We start from the raw sequence: 25,902 nt of genomic DNA, 5'->3' as shown, positions 1-25,902 counted from the left end.
AGACTCTTTTGATTTCGAAGTGATTTGGTCAAAGATCAAATCTATCAAATGGATTGAGATCGTGATTAATACCGAATACGTAGTAACAAATTATCAACGTGACTAACTCTGCTTGGAGACGAATCCGTCGACTTACGAGCACAAGTTCTTCCGCCTCATGGATTTTGACCCTAAGTGACATGTGGAGTCGATAATGACAGACATGTCAACTACTTGAAGTTGATATATCAATTAATATCCACCAATCTTTAAGTGGAGATACCAAATGTCACACTAAAAGTAAGAAAATAAATATAATTAATACATCAACATAATTCTCTGATAGACCAACAAAACTTCTTTGATATGAAGAAGCTCATCTTAGCTGCTTAATAGCTCAGCAAGATGTACTTCTGCATTTGATCTAACGAAACCTGAGATTTCGTCTCCAATTAGCATATGGGAGTAACTTTTTCCAAACAGTAACACAACAAAGACGAGCAAAATGGAGTCTTTTAAGTCTTATCCAGCCTAAATAAAGAACTGGATCAAACTGCAGTTTACATCTGTAGAGCAAGATGAGTAGATTCAGAGCAACATTCTTCCATACCACATAGGAAGCAGCAGCGATTGCCATTCCTATCACGCTGGAATCACCGGTAGCACTTTGTAAGCCCCCCATGCACTTCCGAATAACACAATTTGAAATTCCAAAAGGCTCTAGTCCTTTTTTCCGAAATCCGATGAATTTATTGAAAGGTACCATATATACTCCAGTTGCTAAATTGATACATGAGTAGATCTACTGGTAAAGAGAAAAACCTGGGGCATTGATAGATACTGCAGATTTAATTGAAAGCAATGAAGTGTAATTTCCCTCGTGTCACGACAACTACCTTATTTGATACAAAATTCCTCGAGATTAAACACGACCGGGAAGAGAATGAAAGCAAACATTATGCAGTCTCTTTCTCATACACTTCACTGGCATATTTCCAGTTTATCACATCCCATATGTTTTTCAGATAGTCTGGTCTTACATTCTTGTACTGCAATAAAGTGGAAAGTTGTTCAGGAAACAGTGTTTGCATGCATAAAATGACACACCACAAGGAAGCATATGACTACAGATCAAACAAAAACAAAACACATCAGGGAGCATGTGTGACTAAGGGTAAAGGATTTATGTGAATGCAATTCCAGCAATCCATCTATGCCCAATTTAAGATGATCAGATGCATCAACAACTGAACTGATCAGTGTCTTACATCAAGCCATTTAAACAACCTAGATATACGTATGAAGGATCTAGCAATCAATTTCTAAGAGTTATCAACATAAATTGGTAGTGTCACAATTCTTTAACATCAAATTTTAAAATTATAGTTATGGTGTTCTGAAGGATCATATCAATTTGTTAAATATGTGTGTTGATGTGATATTTGATAAGAACACATACTTCAGTAGCACTGTATGTGAACATTCATTCACATTCACCAAGCCACTTAATGAATGCCTATTTTGCGATCCATCACAGAGAATCACGAACAAGTATCCACCCATGTCAATCAGAAAAATTCTTGTACGAATGCAGGAGTTGATGTGCTTCTGAAGAGGGATCTTAGTTCTATTTTCATTTATTTATGCGTGCATGACAGAACGGTTAGCTGGCATACCAGTAAAAAGGTCAGCATTTACCTGCAGGTAGTATGCATGTTCCCAAACATCAATACCAAGCAAAGGAACCATGTGCAAACCTTTTGTCACCAGTGGATCCTGCAAATGGATCGGTCAGCCAATGTCCTTTGGGCAAACACACACAAAACAAATGAAATGGAAGAATAAGTGCAAAAGGCATCAACCAGGAATGGAAATTATTGAAATGGAAATATTCCATTCCTGAAATGGAAATAACAAATCAACTCATGATGCACTTGTAAATGTTGAACTCCATTAATTAAAAATATCAAGTCAAGAACCCACAAAATGACAAAAAGAATAATGACACATCAGGTGCCAGGTACCAGCAACAAAAACCAAAAGGTTTGATTGGCATCATAATTACTCTAGCAAAACTAAAAGTAGTTTGGAGTTCAATGAGAAGAACAGATAAAAGCGTAAGGATCATAGAGAACTGAGAAAGAATATAATATCAAGTTTCAGCAATTTAGATAAGATATGTCAATCCATCATATTTAGCTATATCATGGGCAATATCAACCTATGCTCCAAGTTTTATTAGACTATTTAGGTATGTGATTTCATCCGTAGAACAAACCATCACATGGCAAACTTTTGACAATTATTTGAAACACAGAAAGAACAAGTAGTTTGGCAACTGTTTGGTGGTCCTAAGATATTCTCATTTCCCCACAGTATTATCTCAGTTTTCACATGAAATATGATAGATGAAAAGAAACATCAATCACACCCACCAGTCCATCTAAAATTACAAAACATTATTGCACTATTCATTTGATAATTTTTGTATCATAAGTATAAATCTAGTGAAAAACTGTTAAAGTGAAACTTTGACATTACAGGAAAGTATAGCTAGCTTTCACCATCAAAACCACAAAAGAAACACAGAACATATTTAATCATGTACTTGGAACCATATAAGCATGTAAGAATTTTTTTTTTTTTTGTGGGTGGGGTTTTGAGGGGGGGGAATAATAGACAAATCTAGAACAAAAAATCTAACCTGATTTGCAGTGGTCTCAACGCTGAGTTTCTTACTTCCCTTATCCAGAGCTAGCCACTGACATAAGGACAGTCACAGAGAATGAGCAAGAAGCAATAGTAGAACATGCACCCAAAGAAAACATACCAGATTTTGTTATTGTGTAAATATTTAAAATCTATTCTATATGGCTAAACTCACCACCCATCCAGATCCCTGTAGAGCAGCACCTTCTGCATTCATTTTCTGCACCAAAGCCTCTAAGGAACCAAAGTCTGTGTCGATTGCCCAACCAAGTGCACTGTGTGGAGGCTCACCGCCACCTTCCTGCAAGATTTTTTCATTATAAATAATTATGGAAGCAGAGATACAAGATCTTCTATAAGTAAGAAAATAGAAGACCCAGCATTTGTTGAAGCAGAAATACAGGAAGAAAGATGTTCTGTAAGTAATAAGGATGGAGATTTTGCACTTGCTTTTACAGGCTTGAGGTTGTTCCAGAAGATCGAGTGGTTGATATGACCTGCGAGAAACATCAAAATACCTTGATCAAGTAACTCATACCAAAAATCCACAGATACCGTTATCCTTAACCACAAGAACTTATTAAACCCACAGCAAAACGTGCCTAGAAAGTAATGTGGAACAGATTTCAGCCAACTAGAGGTGTAATAACGGATTCAAGACTTTAAAGCTAGCAACAGAGTTAATGACAGGACAAACATCATAAAAGAGATTAACGAAAACCCATTAATTTCCTAAAAATTGGAAAACAACAAAGTCTGATCGATTCCGAAGTTTGGTACAACAACAATTTTCCGAATCCTGAGATGCTCCACAAAACAAATCATGCCTTCTTTCCTTCTGAGACTTCTGAAAGCACTAATTATGTCGCTTGCAAATTTAGAAAGATGGGAGCTTTGCTACACATGAGTAACGATGATACCGCAACCACAAACTTGGATTAAGCTCGCAACAGAGGCAAAATGGGTTCCATCAAGCAATAACCCAATCCGAAGCTAGGAAAAACAAGACCAAGTAGAGAAGGCCCATTAATTGACGAACCTCCACCATTGAACTTGATGGCGCCCTGCAGCCGGACCACCGCCGGGGCGTCCCCCTTGGCTACGGCCGCCTCGAGCTGCTCGAGGGCGTTGTTGTAGTTGGTTACGTACGCCTGGTGGTGCCTCTGGTGGTGGAGCCGCATGATCTCGCCGCTGATGGCGGGCTCGAGGGCGCCGTAGTCGTAGGGCAGGTCCGGGAGGCTGGCGGCCGTGAGGCCCCGCGCCTGGCCGAGACCCAATCCAAGGCCCCGATCCCCGGCGGCCGCAGCAAGGGGCCCCAAGCCGGAGGCTCGAGTTAGGGCTTTCTTGGTGAAGAGGGTTCGGAGAGACATGGCAGGCAGCGAGCGAGTGAGAGAGTGGCCCGACGCAGCTGTTTAGGGAGTGGGATAGTTTCAGTAGATTTCCATAATTACGATAATGTCCTCATTGGACCGGAGGCGATTTGGGTTTCATATCAACCGGCTTACAACCGGCTCGATATAGTCCATGACGACCCGGTTTAGGTTCCTGAAAGTCCGAATCCGATAGTGAGTAATAGGTTTTAATTGGACCGGGATGCATTCCGGGTTGATCCAAACCGGGTTATAACTCGTGAACCAAAACCAAAAGCTTGCCTCTGTTACTTGTTTAAATGCCTCCAATTGACATATCCATTATTTATATGCAGCGTAGCATTCAGAAAAGGAGACTGTATACAACTTGAAAGTGATGAGGTTCTTTTGAGAAGAGGCAGATAAGAAGAAGGAATGCATGATTCGATCACCTCACCTTTCATGGTGCAACAACAAAGTCTGTAAGTTACAAATATGAGGGCATACTTATGAACAAGAAGAATACAAATTCTTTACTATGCAGTAAAGTGTTATGAGGCAAGAATGATGGATTCATGATTCATCATCATTCCATCTTGCGTAGAGTAACAGCGAAGTATAAAGTTACAAATTAAGGACACAACTTATGAATATTCTGTACTAATATCTTGTAGGAACCTAGAAAAAGAATTGCACACAAGAAACACATGCAGATAGCTAATTGGCCCTCCAAATTCATTCCGCAAAGTTACTGGTTTAATTTGAAAGCATATGGGATCTTCTCTTAGAATCCTTATGCATCATGACATTCTCAAAGTTTCTGCATGATGATGCATGCAAAGATTTGTTTGAGCTCCATAATTATCGGCTGTGGGAGCAGCACCATCAGTATTTATGCCCAGCTCCAGCTTCAGCTCTGATCAAAGGATCAGACTCATTATTTTTCACCTGTGAAAATGACTATATTAGAACATGTGAAATTTGCTGCATTTCATTATATTTCAGAGAGAGGAGTTTAAAGTAGTAACAAAGTCAGAAAAATATATTCAAATCACATTGAGAATGGCAACAGTCTGATTATCATGTGAATGAGATCCACACTTCCATTCAATAAAAGCATCTTCAAGAAAAAAGTGTATAAGATGTTTATGGCACAAATATGATCCAGGATACTCCTGGAAACAAAACAAAAAAACCAATCCCTTATGATGCATCTTTAGACGAAGCATCTTGCCAAGCTACCTCCACTAGAGTCATCAGAGGATAGAGAAACAGCATCTCTTACAAACTAACATAACATAGATGCAAACTAAACTAGACTGAGGCATTGATGGTACTTACAACTAGTGCTTCCAAATATTGATTTATGGTTGAAATCTCTGCTGAACTAGACTGAGGCATTGAAGGTACTTACAACTAGTGCTTCCAAATATTGATTTATGGTTACAGAACAAAACAATGGAGATCCTCCTATGATGGCATGAAACCCTGCTATCGGATGACAGGTTTATGTTGAGATGACTATATCAATAGAAATTGTTTTGTAACTCCTAGTGCCAGCCCTGACTACTCAAGGGACTATGTCGCTGGCAAATTGTTCTTTTAGCCCCTTCAGGCCCATATTATCCATTATTCCAAATTATTGCTTCTGCATATTTATTCATCATCTAATTTCTTTGTGCTGTGAAACCATAAACATTTAAAATATCTAACAGTAAAAGTTCAAGTATAATGTGATGCCTACTGTTTCGCTGAGTAAAAGATACATGAAACTCTATATCAATTGGCACTTTAAAAATAATACTCATAATGCATTACTAAATACTGATTTATGTTATTTTTTTAGTAAAAGAGTGAGTATCATACATAACTAATAAAAACTGAAGTGAACTAATCAAACACATTGAGAAAAGAAAAGTCTTGATTTTTTCGACACTCCATTAACCTCAGTGTGTCATGGCAAATTGCAGGCTACATAAAGAAACTGTAATTGTACCTGCAACATTTGAGCAGATGCTTCACGAGCTCTTTGCTGTCCCTCTATTGTGCACAAATAAGAATACAAAACCATACCAACAATTGCAACTAGAATTCCGAAGATATTCCTCCAACTAAATGGATCATGAAGTAAGACATAGCCAAAAGTCAGAACCAGGCACGTTTTGAGATGACCCAAAACTTGGTATGTCACAGGTGATGTCTTCCCAATAACTAGGAATGTGCTGAAGTTGACGGAGACTGATATTAAGCATGAAAACACAATGAAAACCTACAAGAAATTTGAAGTGTAAGTTGAGAACTGCATAACTTAACTAGGAAATATTAAAAGAGATTACTTACAAGAACTTGAGGAGTGTAGTTGAATGCAAACACATTCTGGTTCGTTAGGAGCCCATCAAGAAATGGACCAGATACAAAAAGGGTTAAAGCTTGATAAGGGGAAGATTGATACAAAAGTTGTGTTGAAGAGACTTTAAACTTCTTTTGTATAGTGTTTGTCATCTGCCCACAAATGGTTAAGGTCTAAAAACAAGAATCAAAAGCATGAGCCATTCAGTATAAAAGATTAGGAACAAGTAATAACTCAGAGAACGGTTATAGAAAACTTAGTACCATATAAATCTACTGCAGTTGAAGTCTTATCTTCTTGTCACATGATTTCAAGTTAGAAACTAAGTTACAGATGGAGAAAGTTTATACCATACATTCTGTTTTCTTATTACACATACCTTACTCAGGCTTGTTATGAAACTCAAGAGAAATGAAAATTTTTGTTGTTAAATCCAGGACACTCAAGTTCAAAAGAACATTCCCAACTCGAACAGCCACCAATGTTCTTTTGGCTGTGAGCTTTCTTTTTAGTGTATATATATCTGTTGCATTTAGTTTATTAGGATGAGATTGTCTTTTCATTTCATCAGATAGGGAAACAAAAACAGATGTGATACCATACTGTTCACTGTGTTCCTAGTCAGTCATGTGAACTATTTAATGTCCTAAAAAAATGTAACTGTATTATAGAAGAGCAAAATAAGAATTATCCATAACTTGTGGCCAGCAGAAAGTAAAAAATGACTCAGTTACATGTCAAATTAATACCCCATCTTAATATCAAGTGTAATGTCCATCATGGCTTTATTGAATTTTGGCCATGTTGTGAAGTGGCAGCAAGATATCGGCATGGAGGTCCTTGTCATGCCAAAGGTATGCCAACTCACCCATATGTATACTGTAAGCATGTCATAAATGCTGTTACATGCTGGTTTGCTACTAGCATAGGTTCGCATATATTAAATCCTTAACTTGCCAGAATTTCAGTAACTGAGTATTAAAATTGATTGATTAAATGCAAGGAATAAAGGAAAAAGCTTGTCATATAAGGATACAATTTGGGCAATGCAAGTTGTAATAATTGCTAGAAGGGACAATACAGATCCAAGCAAATTAAGCTGGAGATCAGTCACAGTTGCGATTCCAACGCCCAGTAGAAGGATGCTAAGTGAGAGTTGAATACTCCGACTGCAATGCCAGTATTTAAGAACAGTCAAAATCATATATCCATCTCACCCTTGACTGACACCTTTATCACTTCATATGGATCAGCATACTTTTTTTCTAGCAAATAATAACATTATGAAATCACAATGGGAAAATGTTGCAAAACAGAATGCATTCGATATATACCTGAACTTCTTCCCCAAAAATGCAGTCTCCAAGAAGACGGTACAAGGAATAATAGCTAGTTTTGTCATCTGGGCAAAAAGTATGTCAGGAAGATACAAGTCAAAAGAAATAATAAAGAAGGGAATTTTGGCCTTCTACAGCGCATTGCATTGAAACTTACAAGGCTTTACAATACTGATAAAATTAGCTTCAAAAGTGGTGTCAATTAAGCCTTACACCTTAGCCTCTATTTTTTTTCTTTATATCATTTCATTAGCTGGTGGATATTTTTGCATACAAGTCCCAATACGTGTTTGAAGGTATAGTCTAATAATAAAGGAGGTTTCACTTTTATTAAGGTATGTGGTCACTCACAGGGAAGAAAAGTCACGCTAGAATGTTATTTCAAAGTCATAATAGCTAACAAATGAAACAAAGTCAAGCTGAGATATCATTAAATAAATCCTTGAAGTTATATCTGAGAAGATGCTTTGCAGAAACAGAAACCAATCCCTAATAAGGATGAATTAGAAGTATAAAATTGTATGGGGCCATCAGGATGTCAACGAGATATTTGTTAATCAACTATTGGAGAGAGAGAGAGAGAGAGAGAGAGAGAGAGAGAGAGAGAGAGAGAGAGAGAGAGAGAGAGAGAACAAAAGACAAGGGAGGCATGGATGAGAAAGAGAGAAAGAAACAAATAAATGTGGCAGGCAAGAACCCCAGTTGCATTTTGATAAGTTCAATTCTTACATCAGACTTGCCAATTGATATTAACCCCAACTAATATTTCCAACCTCGTATTTAACTAGAATGGTCTGATCAGAATTGCATCCATACAAATAACTAGGGGGTATACCAACCCAACTCTAAATTGTGGATCTAATTGGTTCATGTATCACTAATATGCATCATTGATTTTCACAATTCACATAAAAAAGCACTCCATTGTTGGGAAAACAAAAAATTAGCTTCTATTTTCTTATTAGGATCAACATCAATCCAAAAATTAATGAACTTCTATAGATAAATTCTAAACATTATAAAATTTGACATGTATACATATGATTTTATTTATTTTTTCTGTCATCAATCCTGAATAGCCAATCCTAATCCCAATACCGAGGCCATCCTGTTCTTGATCTTGCAAAACTTGATCCAAAGAGCCAAATAAAAATGCAAATCTCATTCATACAAAGTAAGACTAGAAAAAAATTCTTGCTGTGGTATTTTAGCAAGAGGTCAAAAGATCTTTTTGAATTTCACTGAACATGACAAATAAATGAAGTACTGCAGCATAATTATAATGCGCAAATTTGAATAGAACAACGAAATTTATGCTTATATGTACTATGTAGAATGATTAAGAAACTGAAATGCCTTATTAAATTATAAAAGCAGTAGGTCCAAGAAATATTACATAAGCAAGACAAATCAAGATCAGCAAATGGTTTCTACGAAAAGACAGAAAGAATCACAATACAGAATTCGGACAGACTAATCTCTATAACATGGTTTTAGGCAGGAAAAACAAGATGCTTCTAGAAACATGGTTCACTGTAAAAGAATTATGTAAGAATTATGTATCTGTACCTGATAGAATCCAACAGAGTTGAAACCTAAGCTTAAATTTAATAGTCCTATGGAGATCCCATTCAGTATTCCAAAACCCATCACGGCCTTTTGATCAAAAGGTTTGTGCTCAAATAGCTTTATCCATAATGCCACGTGAAGGGAACAAAAGGTAACCAATAGATGCCAGCTTGTCAAAGTGGTGGCTGACAATATAAGATAATACAAATCTATTAGTACTTGCATTTATTTCCTATATATATATATATATATATATATATACACCAAATGTTTCAAATATACATAAGCCATAATTGAAGACAGTCAGCCATAAGACAATAGTAGTCATATAATACTCAATATTTTTGCAATTTTAAATAAAATGAATTCTGAGGACAAGTATTTCTGTGAAAATTGCTGATGAAAATATAATGTCCCACCCTCTACAACAACTCGTAGGAGTGAAGAAGACAAAAGAAAACACTGAGGGGTATACCACCTTTTACTTTCAAGTACAATTTGAGTCATAAAAACAGACACTTCTGAATCCCACCAAGCTCAAATATTATATTTAAAAGCTTACTTCTTTTATCTACATCAAGCTTTACTTGCTCAAATTCTGAACATTTTTTTTCATTTAATTTTTCAAGCTAACTTTTAAATTGATAATCCACCAACTTGCTAAACATGTAAAGACCCTCTAGATGTCTTACCTAGGAGAATGTAATTGCAAAAGGTTTACAAAAGTGACTTTAGACTAATTGATCTCTTAACGGACATAAAATATTGTGAAGCATGAATCAAATAGAAAGAACCACCAGACGATCTACCTTTTATCTGCATGACACGCTACAGGACAAATTAACTATACGAGAAAGAATAGAACTCGGCACCACTCCAAAAATCGCATAAACAAGTTATGCGAGCTACGATACAGTGTGATAAATCGTTCCTAATCCAATCAAGTCGTGGACTTTCCTATCGTAACAGAAAAATGAGCAGAAATCAGAAAAATAAGGAACGAGTCTATCAGATCTCATTACCGAATTTGAAGCCAAGGGAGCTCATCAAAGCCTTGTTGCAGATCACTATCGACACCGATGAGACCACCGACAGGCTCAGCGCTCCGACGGTTCCCAACTGGAAACCCCCACCCTCGCCCATTTCGAATCCAATAAAGAGCCCCCCTCACTTCCTCGATCTACAAATAAACCCCCTCAACAAACCAAATCTCGACACCCAAAAGATCAGACTTTTGCTAGAGAAATCATTAAACGACTTCACCTCATTCCATAAAAGATCAAAATTGATAGAGAAACCAGATTATCCAGGACAAATCTAGCGCCAAATGAACGGAATGCAAGGGTGATCCGAATCAGGCGAGGAGTCCCAGAGCCCAGACTTCAGATCCGACGGGAGATGCAGGTAGCAGCGAAGCTTTACAGCTTTTCGCTTCGATTTCTCGCCATCGCAAGGAGCCAACTGACGAGCGGAAGCCGCAAGCGGGATTCTCCTGATGCTCTCGATTCCATCGCAGACGACGCCTCTCCACCGGCATAAATGTGAAAGCCAGCAGCAGGAGGAAACCAGAGAAGAAAATAAATCGTACCACCAAACGACCGACACCCACAGTGCGAGTCTCTCACCATAGGACACCAAAGGTGGAACCCACATTTCTCCGGACGGCAAAACGTGGGAAGTCGGGTATACCCACCGGATGCACCGAACGGTAGGTAAGATGTTGAATTGTGGCCGATGGAATCGGAGCTTTTCACACTTTCTCAAATAAGCCCTCGACAACTTTACATTTACATGGCAGTTTTTATATTAAGAAGATTTCATATATGCATAAATGCCCTTCCTACTAATCTTGTGAATATTCATCAGATAAACTAACCTTAAGCTTCTTGAAAATATCATTTAATATTTATCTGCTAAATTAATATGTTATACAACAAAGGGCACGAGTGTATTGGAGTCCTGTGAGGAATATGTGTTATGCATATAAATACGTTGCACGTTTTACGATAGTCGCCTCGCCTGCCTATGTCATTACAGGACAAACGCATCGGAGCCCACAAAAATCTCTCTTCCTTTTCGGGTACATCTCGCTGGTATCCAATACATCTTCGGTAGGCGTATTTATTATGTCGAGGAGTGTATATAGTAATTTGACTCCGAAGAATAAATACTACTTCTACCATACCGTACGTAGCCATCACAACTACCACTGATATTACAGGACGAATCCAGTGGAGCCCAAAAACCTTGTTCTGTATCTTCGAGTACATGTTATATGCAGTCAATTGACGTATCTATTGTCATAAAAATATGATGTTTCTTATCACTTAAATGTGATGCAAGAGTATGTACTAAAATTATGTGGAATACGACACTCTGTTGCACTATCCACAAAGTAAAATAATCTTTAGTGTTGTAGAATCCAATTATATAGGAGATTAAGTAATATTTATATATATCTCTTAAAATTTATCTAAAAATATTTATTATGAAATGATTATTATCTTATGATTTGATGAAAGTCATTAAATTAATCTCTTCTCTCCGTCTATCATTTAGTGTATGTTTTCACATAATTTCATCAAAATTTAGGTTTGGGTTTGGAATTATTCGAAAAGAAATCATTCTCCACTTAATACATGTGTTCACATGCATTTTTCATTTAAATCATGATCAACTGAGATAGAAAAATAAATAAAATAATGCTTACTTGGATTCAGTATTGAAAATATGACTGCCTAAGAAAGGTAGGTGTGATGTCCACTTGATGAGCCAAATGCATGTAGTTAAAAGACTGTAGTTTGATTGTTTTGGAGTGAGGAGAAAATAAAGGAAAGAATTGGAGGAAGTCAAAGTGATGTGATTCTATTCCTGTGTATGACTCATAGAACATATGTTGTGATGATCAATTTAATTGTTGTTGTTATTTCATAGTAGCTTTTCATCTCATAATTTTATATCCAAGATAGTATTGGGGAAAAAAAAATACCATCTACATGTAACATTAGAAGACAGTTTCCCAAAAATAAGTACAAATGAGAGAAGCATCAAATATTTATTTGACTGAATATTATTATTCTGTTCCTCCCATTGGAATGTCAAAGATTTAAAAGATAATATCATGATTATTAAGGCTAGCATGTACTTCTTTAAAAAGACTTCCTTCATGTACTTCTAGTAGGTGATGTGGATACTATAAAGGCTAGCATGACACAAAGACAAAATATATATGAGAATATTGATGGAAAAAAATGACAAAAATAACAGTAATATGCATTTTAATCTTTAAAAATTATATTTACAGTATAATTTATTTTTTCATATATGCTCCTCTTTTTCTTGTATCCAAAATACTCTTGATAGCACAAACAAAAAAATATCATACTCATCGTTTATATCGGGTGAATTGATTCGGTTATAATATATCTAAATAAAATATAATATTTTTATTAACACTCGACAATTACAATCGTTAAAAAATATAAATTTATATTTTTTTAGGTGGGGGTGGGATATATAACATACAAAGGTCACATATAATTTATTTTTTTAATTCTATATTCTTTATTATTTTAAAATAATTAGATTAGAATATAACTATCATCATCACTTGTATTAGGGTGATAAGAATCATTGATTACCATGATTTATTTATGATCATGTAACTAATATAGATTGGTCTGCACATGATTTTATATAGAAAAAAAATTAAAAGATAAAATTAGGCATATATCCCTATAAATTTAAGTTGATCGTAGATATCCCTGCCATCCTCGATACTCAAAACTCAAAAGAACTTAAATTGGTATTACAAACTCCATAATAATTATTGAAAAACATGAGTGAGTTGAGTCAAGTAATTGATGAAATAATAAAGGATATTTTGGGTATTTACTCTTAGTTTTAGTTCAATATTTACTATTTTAAATTTAAGTTTTTGACACATATATATATCTTTATAATCATTTTTCTTAACAATTATCATAATAATATTGAAACTCAAATTGATATTAACGTCCATTTAAAATATATATATATATATATATATATATATATATTAAAGTCAAAAAAGTGAGGCATCTTCTGGAAAATATAAAAAAAGGTTTTATATATATATATATATATATATATATATATATATATATATATATATATATATATATATATATATATATATATATATATATATATAAAATCGTAAAGTGCAGTGGACCTTTTCTTTTCCTCTTCTTTGAACTTCGATTCCGAAAGCCGAGCACCGCAGCCAAAGGTCCTTTGGTCTCCATTCCACCGGGAATCTTTCCTTGTAATTCTTGTTTCCCTGTCTAATTCGATCGGGTTCTTGCTGCGTGCGTTGGATTCAGTGAATCGATAATGGAGGGCAGCGTGTCGGATCCCTCGAACGGGGAAATCGCCGCCGAGGGGCGGAAGGAGAGCGCGCTCGACCAGTGCTATCGCCTCTTCAATCGCCAGCGGTCGATCCATCAGATAATCGGCGGCGGCAAAGGTACGTTGTGTCTTGTCGTTGTTTGATCGAGCGGCTAAAGGTAGTCCGTGCGGTGTTTGTTGTTCCGAAGAGATGTTTCTTGATGTTTGGGGCTTAAGGTAGGGATTTTTTCTTGAATTGTGCCATAAATGGTTCTGCTAGGGTTTCTACCGTTCGTTCGCTATTTTAGGAAAGTATTTGCTACTTGTTCTACAGTTGGTTCATGTGGGCAACAAGTTTTTCTTCTTTAGCAAAAGTACCCGTACTATACTAAGCGATTTTGGTGCATATGGAGGGCGATATATTGACTTCTTCTCTTTTTTGTTTCTCGATGAAATTTGTGATGTTATGGAGGCTCTGTGTTTCAAATCGGAGTTGATTCTTTTCCTTTAAATTTTTGTTACTAAAATATATGATAGAAAAGCAGAATGAAACAAATTAAATTTTCTTTCACAATATGCTAGTTTGGAATTGGAGCATCAAAGTAAATGAGGGGGAAAAAAATTCTTGATAGTCTACTCAAGAGTGGTTAAGATCATGAACCGAGAAATATTTCTCTGTTATAGTTTCTCTTGATTGTAACTTCTTGAAATAAAGAGCTAGAAGGAAAAAGACTTTGTGATCTTCTTATGGACACTTCCTGTAAGATGTGTAACTTAGGCTTGATAAGTCCAGTACATGTCTGAGATTAGTCGGGCTTAAAATCACCTTCGATGATGGTTTTTGAAGATTGTAACAAGATCTAGTAGCCTTCATAAGCCAATATGTCTTGCCAACCCTATTTGAGGCTTAGTCGGCCAGTACGTGGGTCTTGGTTGTCATGTAAATAGTTATTCTAGCATGAGTCAGCTTACATGTTGCCGCCTTGGTTGGAATTTGATTAATCTCTATGGAGGTTTGCTATGACAAATTAGCTAGAATCATAACTTACCAAATGCAGTATTTTATAGACTATTCGGAGGAGAAAAAAATTTACATCAGCCTATTTTCATATGAAGAACATGCTTCCATTTCTGAAGTTACTTACTTTTATACAAATTTGCATCCGTATTTTTAAGAGCTCATCTAAAGTAGTGTCCGAGACTCCCTATATGGATATACTATAGATTAGGCTTCATATTATAGTACTCTTGACTCAGAGGTTTTGAAGGTCTATGCTAGTGAGTTTTTTGTGAGGTGATGATCTCAAATTTATTCTCCCACAACTTCTGTAAATAAGTGAGGAACTACCCAAGTGTCATGATTGGATATATTCTATTTATTCTAAATAAATTTAGTTTCTCTTACCTATCCCCCTTTTGTCTTCTCTTTCCCTCTTCCCTCTTATTCTTTCTAGATGTACTGCTTCCTCTCGAAGAAAGGTGACTTCTTGATAGGAGGAACCCATTTTATCAGAGACCAGCACATAACATTTTGATCAACAATAGATTGCAAATATGTTTACTTGTTTGTATGAGCTAATCGATAGACATATATTAATTTAGAGTTGAGACATATGATAATGACATTATGAAAATGAATTTGTCATGCTTTATTCTGATCTCTCATGATAGTAAAAAAATTGATATCTTTAGAAATTGTGGCCTACTTAAAGGATGGATCTCAGTGTGATGATAAAATTGCTTCTTTGCCATCTAAGCGGTCAAGATTCTGGTTGCAAAGCCCATCTCTTTGCTTATAGGGGTAAGGTTGTGTCCATTGACCTTCTTTGAACACTTTGTGCACTGAGCTACTGTTAGAGATATTAACCAATTTAGAAGTATTAAATTGATGAACTTATTGTCCTTTCTAGTTAATTACCATTCATGCCCTTTCAAGTGGATTACCATTCATGTTAACATCCTTATCTTAGGGACATGAATTGCCGTTCATGTCCTTTCTTTGTTTTCTAGATGTCAACACTTTTTCCTAATGACTTTGAGATTATAAACAGTCAAAATTATGAGACCCTCAAATGTAAGGGTCACTCTTAAAAGCTAGGGCTTCTCCCAAAATATTTATATAGCAAAAGAAAATGAAATAAACAACAGTAACAAACCATAATACCGCAACTATTTATGGTTGACTATATGAATTTTTTCCCCCGTTAAGCTCTAAGCAACATCTTTAGTTGAATCAATAGAATTTAATGAAGCCTTTTGGGTTTTTTTTTTTGGGTTTTCTTTCTTCCGTATATAACATATACCTAAATAATATGAATGTCTAACATATAAATAAGCATGTAGAGTTGTATGAACACACAAGCTAAAGAAGTTTGGGCTTGCTTCAACTTGGTAGCTCGAACTTTTGGAGTTACGCCTTCTGGGTTTAACTATGGGAATCTATTTAACCAGTATCTTGATCTATCCAACCAATATATCACCAATATTTTTAGTTCTCTACTTGCTTTCATGATGTGTACAGCTTTAGCCCTTGGTCTCCTTGACTGGGGCCAACAAAATAAGCCATCATTTTGCAGGTCGAGTGAATAAAGAGCACTAGAATACTGTCACTTGAATGTATCATTAGCTTCTAAGTACTTGGTACTTGGCCTGAAGCATGTGTTGGTATGTTTTCCTTGAACATTGTCATTTGATCGCCGAACAAGTTTTTACATGCATTATCTAAAACCATAAGGCCTAAATAGATATAGATTCAAATACATGAAGTTTTAATTTCTACTATGATAGATTTGGACATATATCATGGTTGCAACGGTATATTAAATCCTATTATTCTGAGATGACAGTCTTTCCAAACTTACCATCTTATAGTACAGAGTTTTTTACAATCTTACTGTGATTGGGATCACAAACCAAAAAGCTAGCATATAATGTGATTTATCTTCTCTTCTTATTTGCTACTAGAGCTTCTATTTAAATGCAATATGACTTGTGCTTATATTTATATAGTTGTTTCATTCTGTAATATCCTAAGCTGTTGGTTTTCTCCTTAGCTGCTGATGTCATTCTGTGGAAACGCCGATGGATTTCAATTGCTGTTATGATAGGCGCAACCATTGGCTGGTTTTTATTTGAGCGATCTGGATTATCATTCCTGACAATCTGCTCGGACATTCTGCTCATTTTGATTGTAATTCAATTTGCCCGGGCAAACAGTGCTGTGCTTTTAGATAAGTAAGATGTCATTGTATTGTATCTTTATAAGTAAACTCTTGTTATGTTTTGTTTCTGTTCAAAGAAAACAACTTTTGAATTCTGTGACAATGATTTTTTTCGGGCAGGCAACTCCAGCCATTGCCAGAATTAGTTTTATCAGAGGAAATGGTGAACAATGCTGCTGCTTCTTTTCGTGTTAAAATTAATAATATGCTGATGATGGCCCATGATATCACTCTTGGCAAAGACTTCAGGATATTTTTTCAGGTCAGCAGTGGTTTATCCTTTTAAATCATAGAGTTCACAATGCTCACTGCCTTGCTATTGTCACAGCAGAAGTATTCAGTAGTTGTTTTGTTTACAGGTGGTGGTTATCCTCTGGCTATTGTCTGTTGTTGGAAGTTTCTTTTCATTCTTCACCCTTGCATACATAGGTATGCTTTTCTTTCACTCATCATGATGAATAAAAAGCTGCAGCACATGCTTCAGTAACAACACAAAGTGTCAATGAATAGTAGTCGCCTAAATAGATGGCCATCCACACTTATTCTCACACATTCTGATGCATGCACAATATACAGTTATATTGAGATGGTCTTGCAGTTTATTGAACCATTGCAGTTTAGATATTTCATATCCTTTGCTTTTCAAAGCAACTCCCAAGCATACTTGGGCATGAGATATGCTTTTCCTGCATTAATCTGTAAACATGCTTGGGCATACTTGACGGTTGAATTTTTATTTAGTCCTGAATTGAATGTGGTTGTCCAGGCTACTAACATTTTCTGTTTGCTCCAATGGAATGCTGAAATATTAAACCTCATTTAAATTGTCTTTTCTGGCTGTCTGAAATCAGACCAATTTCCTTCATCCTGCATTCTGCTGATTCGATGTTTGTTGCACAACAGGGATTATAGTGTCATTCACAATACCTGCATTATATGATAAATACGAAGATCGTGTAGACAGATATGCTGGGATGGTTCACCGGAAAATTTCCAAACACTACAAGATAGTGGATGAGAACGTGATCCGCAGACTCCCAAGACGATTTTCCAAGAGCAAAGATGCATGATCTAAAAGATTTTGATATACCAAGTTCAGATGTCATGTTTTCATGTGTTGTCTTCTAACTTTGCGATAGGCACATTCATAAGAAACCATCTGTGACTTCAGTCATCTGTATATTGCGTTGTAAAGTTTTAATTCATGAAAGTTTAGAATGATAAATTTGAAAGTTTCAGTGTAATTTGAATTATTTTTCTCCCTGTAATTTGAAAGAATTGGACTGCAAAGAATAAAGAGAAATTATCACTACTACAAATCTCTGGTTGAAAATTTGTGCTGGTGATGATACTCTGGAAATAAGTTGCAGTGATCAAAGTTCTTTTCTGTCTCTGATGTTTTTATCTTTCCCCCCTCAACCCGAAGGGCCAAATGTGTTGATTCCACTTAATTTATTGATCTGGAATCTGAATCTTTGTATCTTGATCTGTTTTAGGTTCAATGATTAGGCTAATCAAACTACATACTCTCCATAACAATCTCTGCATTTAGGCTTACGAAACCAAGAATCCATCTTCTAATTAGGTTACTCTGATATTACATTATAAGCCATAAGATTAGTACCTATCTTTCGTAGGATCTCAGGAATAAATTACGAAATCAGAATTTGCCAATCCTTATATAAGACGAATTCTTACAGTCATTACTTTTCCAATATTCAGCAGTGCTATATATATATATATATATATATATATATATTGAGGTTAATTTCCTAACACTATCCATGCATCATGGCCTTTGCTTTCTTAATTTCTAACAAGGCACTCATTCCACGTCACAACTGATACTTCATATCTGTAATTATAATCATCATTAGGTAGGCCTCAGCGGGTGCTAATTAAGCCACCTCAGCGTCCAACCACAACGAAGGCCTCAGCCTAAAAGAAGCAGCAGCCTTCGAGCGAGGCTACGAGTCCTGCCGGCAGCGGCGCTAGAACTGGCCGCCCTCGAAGGTCTGCCCGAACTGCCACCCGGCTGGCGCGACGTTGTAGCTGGTGACGGTCCGGCCGTCGCTGGCGGTCAGCTGGAAGGAGAGGCTCTGCCCGTCGAGGTAGGAGTTGCTCTGCCAGTTCTGGCCCCAGTTGCGCGACATGGTCTGCCACCCGCCCTTGGACCCCTTGATCGACACCGCGTGCACGTCGCCGGCGCCGCCGACGTTGGTGATGAGCACCAGGTTGAAGTAGGAGTGGCCGTTGATGGTGAACCTGATGCCTCCCTTCTTCACGCAGGGCACCCTGCAGGACGGTGGTCACAACACGGCGTGAGACGCTTGCTTTGGGCAGGGGGGAAACCTGACAAGGTGGGGGACGGCCGGTGGTGGCACCTGCGGAATGAGACGGGGACGATGCCGGCACGGTACTGCGCGATCTGGAGGAAGGCGGGCTCGGCGAGGTCGAAGTGCTGCAGCGGGGGGTTGCACCACCCGCCGTTGTCGTTGGGGAGGGCGGAGTTGGGCGGGCAGAAGTTGGTAGCGGTGACGACGATGGAGCCCGGCAGGCACCACCTGGCGTCGTCGGCGCACCGCATCTCGTAGCAGGAGCCGCAGCTGAGCCCGTTGTTGAACAGCGCCGTGCTCAGCGCCGCCGTGTTCGTCCCGTACCCCTGGCTGTAGAGGTTGCCGTACCCACAAGCTCCTCCTGATGAGCCCAACACATGGCAAAGCTTAGCAATGGCGGAGTCCAAGGCGTACCATCAACCATTATTCTTTGAGTTTGGGAACTCACCCATGGTGCCGGATGCGTCGCCGCCGCCGTAGAACGTAGCATGGGCGTTCTGCCACCCGTAGGAGCCTGCCAAGGCCCCAGGTACGAAGAAGCCGAAGGAAGACATCGTGAAGAAGAAGAAGAAGAAGAAGATAGCATGGGAGAGGGAACACCTTGGCCTAGCCATTAAAAGATGTTGCAGTGGGCAAAGGAAGAAGAAGAGGTGGTTCGTATTGGTTGGGATGTGAAGAGAAGGGGAGGGAAGGTGGTCTATTTATACCAAGAGCGGAGGAGAGGTGGACATGGACATGGCTCCTGCACTGGTATCTCTAAGCAAAGAGACAAGTCGGCTGCCCGCCATGGACTTTGAGAACGACTGCAGCGATCATCCAAATCAGAAGCACATGCATGTTGTCTCTTCTTCATCCTCTCTCTCTCTCTCTCTCTCACACACACACACAATCCACTTTCCAACAAATGGCAGGCATGGTAACAACAGGAATGGGACAAATATCCATGAACAGATTAAGACAGTGCCACATTGATCCGCTTCGTGTTTCTTCGGGTTTCCATCACTGCTCGAGTCCAAGCTTTGAACATCTACTAGAGATGTCAGTGAAAAGGAACCACACTCTTCCTCACCGACTGCATCACTCTCTTATGATCCAAGTCACTAAAGTACATTGCTTCTAAAGGTAAACACATTGACATTCTTAAATTGCAAGAATCATCTTAGTAACATTACATTCCCAAAGATTAGGTGTGCAATCATTTGATGATCAACTATTTGTTGTCATTAAATTAGGTGAAGCCATTAATATAAGAGGATACATCATGGCATCATTGTGATACTGTTGTTAGATAAGCTATTGTCTCCAAAATAAAAGTAAAGCATTTGACTTTTGGACACAAATACTTGCTTTCAGTAGAGGAAGTCTGTATCTCAATTAAGGATTCAAAGTTGGCCTACCATGTTAGCCTCACATGTCTTGCCGGGATTTCCGCGCTCTTCACATGGAGAGAGAGAGAGAGAGAGAGAGAGAGAGAGAGAGAGAACAAGAAAAGGAGAAAGAGATTGAGAGAGAGAAGATCGTCTATTTCCTCCAATCAATGAGAAAATGCCCACAGAATTTGTACTTGTGATTGATTCGGTGTTGCGACTATGGCATGAAACGATGGGTGGAATAATATTGGTCAAAGTTGCCTACAATCTTTGACTCTTGTGATTATGGACATGAGACTACCGTAGTTAAGGTTAATTTTATCGCATGATAATGGTATTTTATTTTGTTATATAATGATAGAAAAAGAGATGGACAAAAATAGGTCAAGCGAATGTCACATTAAGAGTAACTAAGAGAGCTAAATCGAATCATAATCATCGTATTTGTCATCTAACATTAAGGTTAATAGGTTTGATTAATTCAAATATGATGATCGAATTGTTAAGGTGGATCAAACTAGTATTTATGCTCGATATGATATAATAAGATTAACTAAACCCATACATACATATATATATATATATATATATATATGTCATGGACCTATCGATTAGGGGTTTAAATCATGCTTATGATCATATTAGTGGGCAATTATTACAAAGAAAGATGTGATACACCACCACCCAAACCACAAGCCATAACTGTTCACCCTGCAAATTGCTCAGCTATTTTGGACTCCCAACATCATGATGTTGAAGAATAGCATGACTCAAGGTGCAATGCATCACACAATTCACTCCAAGGAGGGGGATACCATTCTTCACCAAGTTGGCCTGCATCCAATCCCCACCCACATGCCTCTCTATAAACCACAGACACTTTCTTTCTTATCTCCTACATGTCTCTGCCAAAACCTTCTGCATCTGTCTGTCTGTCAGACTTGCACCAGAGTTTGCACCCCTCATGTGCCTCTTCCTCCTTGTGGGGCACCATGATCTCACTTTCCAGTGATTCACACTACCAAAGACAACCAGCTTCTGTCAGCCAACACAAGCCTGAGAAAAGCCCCACAGGAGGGTGTGTCCTGTGGCAGCTGATGGGAGTTGGAGAAAGGGTTGAGGAGAGGTTGCTTTCCGAGGGAGATAGGGGAGGAGGACACGGCAAGTGCTGAGGGACAGCCTCATGTGGCTGTGGCTTTCCTTCTCCGCCATGGATGCAGCTAACCTTCAGCGAGAGGTTTGGAGCATAGGCACCCTCTTCTTGCGGCCATGGCATGGCAAGGGACAATAATAAATAGCAAATGATGTATCTATGTCTTAAGCTTTTAAATGGAATGACATTGACAACATTTAAGATGATATTAGAGCGAAAGATCTCGTGTTCTTATATCATCCACTTATTGGATTGATAAAGTCGTCGTGAATATAAATGGACGATCCAAAATTTCAAAGGTTGTCACATCATTTCTCTTCTTATATTCGTGACCTCTTTGGTTTAGTTTATTATTGTTAACCTATGTATGTGTCATACCCTCTGCCACTTCCTTTAGCCATGCCATGAATCAATTAGTGGAGCATTCTATCTTAATTATTATTGGTATTTTATAATCATTTTTATATAAAATATTTATTTATTAAAAATAATATTATTGAATTTTTAAAAATAATATTAAAAAAATATGTATTTATCCTTGTCATCGCTTATGGTGCCACATCAATGTTGACCACTGGCACATCAGCATTGAGTTGTATTATGTCAGTTATGCATGTTGGCACAACATGTTCACATAAAACTTGTCATATCATCGTTGATTATTGCCACGTCAGCATTCGACCAATGCCACATCATCATCGTCATAATTGCTGACGTAGCAGGCTGCATGAAATCTAGGTGGACTAGCCTTGAATGGTCCAACCCAATCACGTAGCCCAATCGGTGCAATTGAGATGGATTAAATTGACTCCAGTTGACTCAATCTTGACTTGAACCCAACCTTCACAAGCGGTCAAACCCGATCGCATCCGGATTGAACCGAATCGTTCCATGAGATCGAACCTGACCAGATCCCGATCGAACCCCATCTATACGTCCAGATTGAACTCAATCCTTGCAGAGGCCAATCCATATGAAGCCCAGTTTTGAGAGATCCAATTTTGCAGATGCCGAGCAGTAAGGTCGCTATGAAGGCCCAATCCATAGGTCGACCCAAGTTAGTAGGCTGACCATAGAGCAGGCCTTTAAGCAGTAACAAAGCTAAAATATAGATAATTAAAAATATACAATAATTTAGAAAATCATAAAAAAATATAAAAAATTAGAAAACACCCCAAAATATAATTTTTTTTAGAGTTTAAATGATAAGAATGAGATTATTGGGTTACTTTCAATTCTACACTAACCTATCATGTAATTGATCTGTTTATTATGAAAATTATATTAATTATCATATTCTATCTACTTATTTTGACTTCGATTGACCTTTATGATAATACATCTTACTTTGTACAATATATATATATATATATATATATATATATATATATATATATATATGCATCGATATGCATAACATGATATGGCATAATCATATTGATTGATGTATAAGATTGAGTAAATTGATACTTAATTTCTTATTGAGGATAGTAAATCAGTACTAGTAAGGTGATATTCTTTTTAAATACCTTTGAGACTTAAGATTAGCAAACCGTCAAATGTGATATTCAAGAGACATATCATGACGATTTCATCAGAGTGCAATATGATTCATCTATATTAGCTACTGAGAAAGTTGAGTCATCTTGAAAGATTCACATATCCTAGTTGCTAATGATGATGGGTATATAATTTTGTATTTATATATATAGTTAGTTATATTGCATGGATTATATATTACATTATTCGATACATTAACCATCATATGTGGAATTCTTTTTCTCATTCTATTTTATAGTTATCTACGCACTTCTTTCCTATCGGAGATTACTCTACTCGGTAGTGTTGTTAAATGTTGTTATTGTAAAATTTTTCAAAGGCCTAAAATTATAGCGAGCAACAACAGAATTATCAACATATGTCATTTCAATATAAGTACTATTGAGTGGCCGACCTAAGACTTATTTTTCTTCACATTAACTTTTCAAACCCCTAACTAAATAATGCTGAACTCCTTACCTAGTAAGTTGGATCATTATTATTATTAAAAGTTTTAGACTTTTGGTGAGTGATGATACTATATGATGTTGTCATTCCTATGTATTTGTGTTTGAAATGTACTTAGAGCATGATAACCTTTATAGAATCAAAGCATGATTAATGCTTCGTGAGAGACTCAAACTTGAATATTAACTATGATAATGATCTTTTTAGGAAGATGGCACTCAATCGCCTCTTGCTGATATTACCATCAGACGATTGAGTGGTACACATACGCTACCACTGGCTAGTGTACCCAATCAAGCCCTAGTCGTTGATGGCCTTATGCATATGATCTCTCCACTTGTGTTGAATGTTGCTAATAAGAAGGTTCTCTGCATAATATTGCGGTCCCTGCAAAAGCTTTGTAAAATGTTGTTGCGCTTGTAGGAATTCCACGTAATGTTGTTATTGTTGCTATCATGGAAGTTTTGCATAACTTCGTTGCACTTATACACCGTAATGTTGCAAAGAATATCATTGCACTTGGTCCTGAAGCTGCTTAGAGATTTATAAATGCCACGATGAAATACTTTCAATGCTTTTGGACTAGTGTCCCAGTAATCAATCACCTGGATATGTGTGACATGACACGTGATATTTTTATTTATTATTATTATTATAATTTTTTTATTATATATATATATATATATATATATATATATATATATATATATTATGATGTTCATCGATTATTTGTACAATAAGAATCAGATAGTGATGAAATCATAGATCGATTTACCTTTAAACGTATACTATAAATAATCGTGGTCATATGTTACTCGAGAGGGACATCGAGATAACCGGATAGATTGATGTACTATATACCTATCCATATGATAGAGACGGCTGATCTCATAGTTGCTCATGTGGGGACTCACAACCACACGAGTTCACTGATTGATCCGCTCATGGAATGCTGGATGATTGATAATGCCTCATTGTTAGACAGCGATTCTATCGTCCTAATAGTATACCAGGTCCTTAGACTTGAGACACCATTGGATTATGAGTACTTCACTTTTTTATAACAGATTTATAGGTTTGTAAGTTCTAGATCTAATGCAACCGATCATTGAGAGTGATAGCCAACCTTACGAGGGCTATTGAGTGTCGATAGAGGATCATCCGCTTTCGGTAACATGAGAGAAATAACTCATGTGTTCTTGCTTAGACAAATCCTTGACTAATGTCATTTAGATTGAGACAGAAAGAATTCTCTAGGAGAATCCGATTAGAGCGAGATTCGAGAAGAAACCGTATGGCCGTATGGGTATGACGGTACCATACTTGACATATTATCTCTTGAGATATTAGATGAATGAGGGATTATAGATATATGATAACTGAGGATAGACATATCCAATGGATTAGATTCTCCTACATCGTCTTGGGACTACAGTGTAGTGACATAGTACGTCTAGTTGATGAGTTGAATGAATTATTATAGAGATAAGAATTCATTGAGCTAGAAAGAGTTTTGATAAGTATGACTCATAGCTAGCTCGATTTGGGCCTAGAAAGTCATACACATATGGTAGGTGTTGTGACGAGTAGAGGTTCAGATATGAGATATCCGTCGGAGCCCCTATTTTATTGGATCCAATAAGCCCTTAAATTATTGGATCCTATAGATGAGATCCAATAAGAGCCAATGAGATATTATTTGATAGAGATCCACTAATCTAAGAGGGTTGAGTTATTGGATGAATATTCAATACCCAATAAGATAGATCAATTAGGGTTAAGTTGACATGAGGCCTCTAGAAATAAAAGGGTCATAGACTAGACTTCTTAGTTGTCACATTATATTCTTCTCTTCAATTCTTCAGATAGTAGATGTAGAGATTTGAACAACTATTCGAGGAGAGACTTCGTAATCCCTACTGTACCGTGTGGATCAACGCTAGAGAGGACACTTAACATTCTTCCTCATTTCTCATAAATCTACAGGATTTCAGGAAAATTATATATCAATTTATTTTATGTTTATATATATATATATATATACTTTAAAAAATATAAAAAAATCATAAAAAATAAAAAACACCCTAAAAATATAAAACATTTTTAGAGAATGTTAAATAACCTAAAATGTGTTCATCGTACCAATCTACAGGA

The 25,902-nt window shown here is 37.0% G+C and overlaps 4 protein-coding genes across 6 annotated transcripts; 1 reads left to right on the top strand and 3 right to left on the bottom strand.

Moving 5' to 3' along the window:
* Positions 1 to 474: 474 nt before the first annotated feature.
* On the bottom strand, positions 475 to 4,097 carry MSD1D-1 (superoxide dismutase [Mn], mitochondrial). The gene is made up of 6 exons (XM_065121693.1): positions 3,728 to 4,097; positions 3,135 to 3,185; positions 2,864 to 2,985; positions 2,684 to 2,740; positions 1,678 to 1,755; positions 475 to 1,028 (listed from the first exon to the last, which is right to left on the bottom strand). Exons 1-6 carry the CDS (start codon positions 4,056 to 4,058, stop codon positions 936 to 938), a joined length of 732 nt encoding a protein of 243 aa, XP_064977765.1. The 5' UTR covers positions 4,059 to 4,097; the 3' UTR covers positions 475 to 935.
* Positions 4,098 to 4,460: 363 nt separating this feature from the next.
* LOC103977789 (UDP-xylose transporter 3) lies at positions 4,461 to 10,862 on the bottom strand. 2 transcript variants are annotated; one of them, XM_009393407.3, is made up of 8 exons: positions 10,557 to 10,839; positions 10,316 to 10,473; positions 9,294 to 9,478; positions 7,722 to 7,789; positions 7,424 to 7,556; positions 6,378 to 6,539; positions 6,034 to 6,306; positions 4,461 to 4,985 (listed from the first exon to the last, which is right to left on the bottom strand). In XM_009393407.3, the coding sequence occupies exons 2-8, from the start codon at positions 10,434 to 10,436 to the stop codon at positions 4,923 to 4,925; spliced, it is 1,005 nt and encodes a 334-aa protein (XP_009391682.1). In that variant the 5' UTR covers positions 10,437 to 10,473; positions 10,557 to 10,839; the 3' UTR covers positions 4,461 to 4,922. The 2 variants fall into 2 exon arrangements, with proteins under 2 accessions (XP_009391682.1, XP_009391681.1); XM_009393406.3 differs by having other exon boundaries at positions 10,316 to 10,862.
* Positions 10,863 to 13,490: 2,628 nt separating this feature from the next.
* Positions 13,491 to 18,194, top strand: LOC135585579 (reticulon-like protein B16). 2 transcript variants are annotated; one of them, XM_065121663.1, is made up of 6 exons: positions 13,491 to 13,563; positions 13,658 to 13,800; positions 16,715 to 16,895; positions 17,003 to 17,144; positions 17,242 to 17,311; positions 17,786 to 18,194. In XM_065121663.1, the coding sequence occupies exons 2-6, from the start codon at positions 13,668 to 13,670 to the stop codon at positions 17,950 to 17,952; spliced, it is 693 nt and encodes a 230-aa protein (XP_064977735.1). In that variant the 5' UTR covers positions 13,491 to 13,563; positions 13,658 to 13,667; the 3' UTR covers positions 17,953 to 18,194. The 2 variants fall into 2 exon arrangements, with proteins under 2 accessions (XP_064977735.1, XP_009391680.2); XM_009393405.3 differs by having other exon boundaries at positions 13,499 to 13,800.
* Positions 18,195 to 18,717: 523 nt separating this feature from the next.
* On the bottom strand, positions 18,718 to 19,909 carry LOC135619541 (expansin-A4-like). The gene is made up of 3 exons (XM_065121653.1): positions 19,667 to 19,909; positions 19,267 to 19,579; positions 18,718 to 19,177 (listed from the first exon to the last, which is right to left on the bottom strand). Exons 1-3 carry the CDS (start codon positions 19,830 to 19,832, stop codon positions 18,874 to 18,876), a joined length of 783 nt encoding a protein of 260 aa, XP_064977725.1. The 5' UTR covers positions 19,833 to 19,909; the 3' UTR covers positions 18,718 to 18,873.
* Positions 19,910 to 25,902: the final 5,993 nt, after the last annotated feature.

The sequence above is a fragment of the Musa acuminata genome, chromosome BXJ1-3, assembly GCF_036884655.1.
Source record: "Musa acuminata AAA Group cultivar baxijiao chromosome BXJ1-3, Cavendish_Baxijiao_AAA, whole genome shotgun sequence".
In the NCBI taxonomy this organism is placed as follows: Eukaryota; Viridiplantae; Streptophyta; class Magnoliopsida; order Zingiberales; family Musaceae; genus Musa; species Musa acuminata.
The sequence above is the reverse complement of the archived record's forward strand: the minus strand, read 5'-3'. Positions and strand labels throughout refer to the sequence as shown.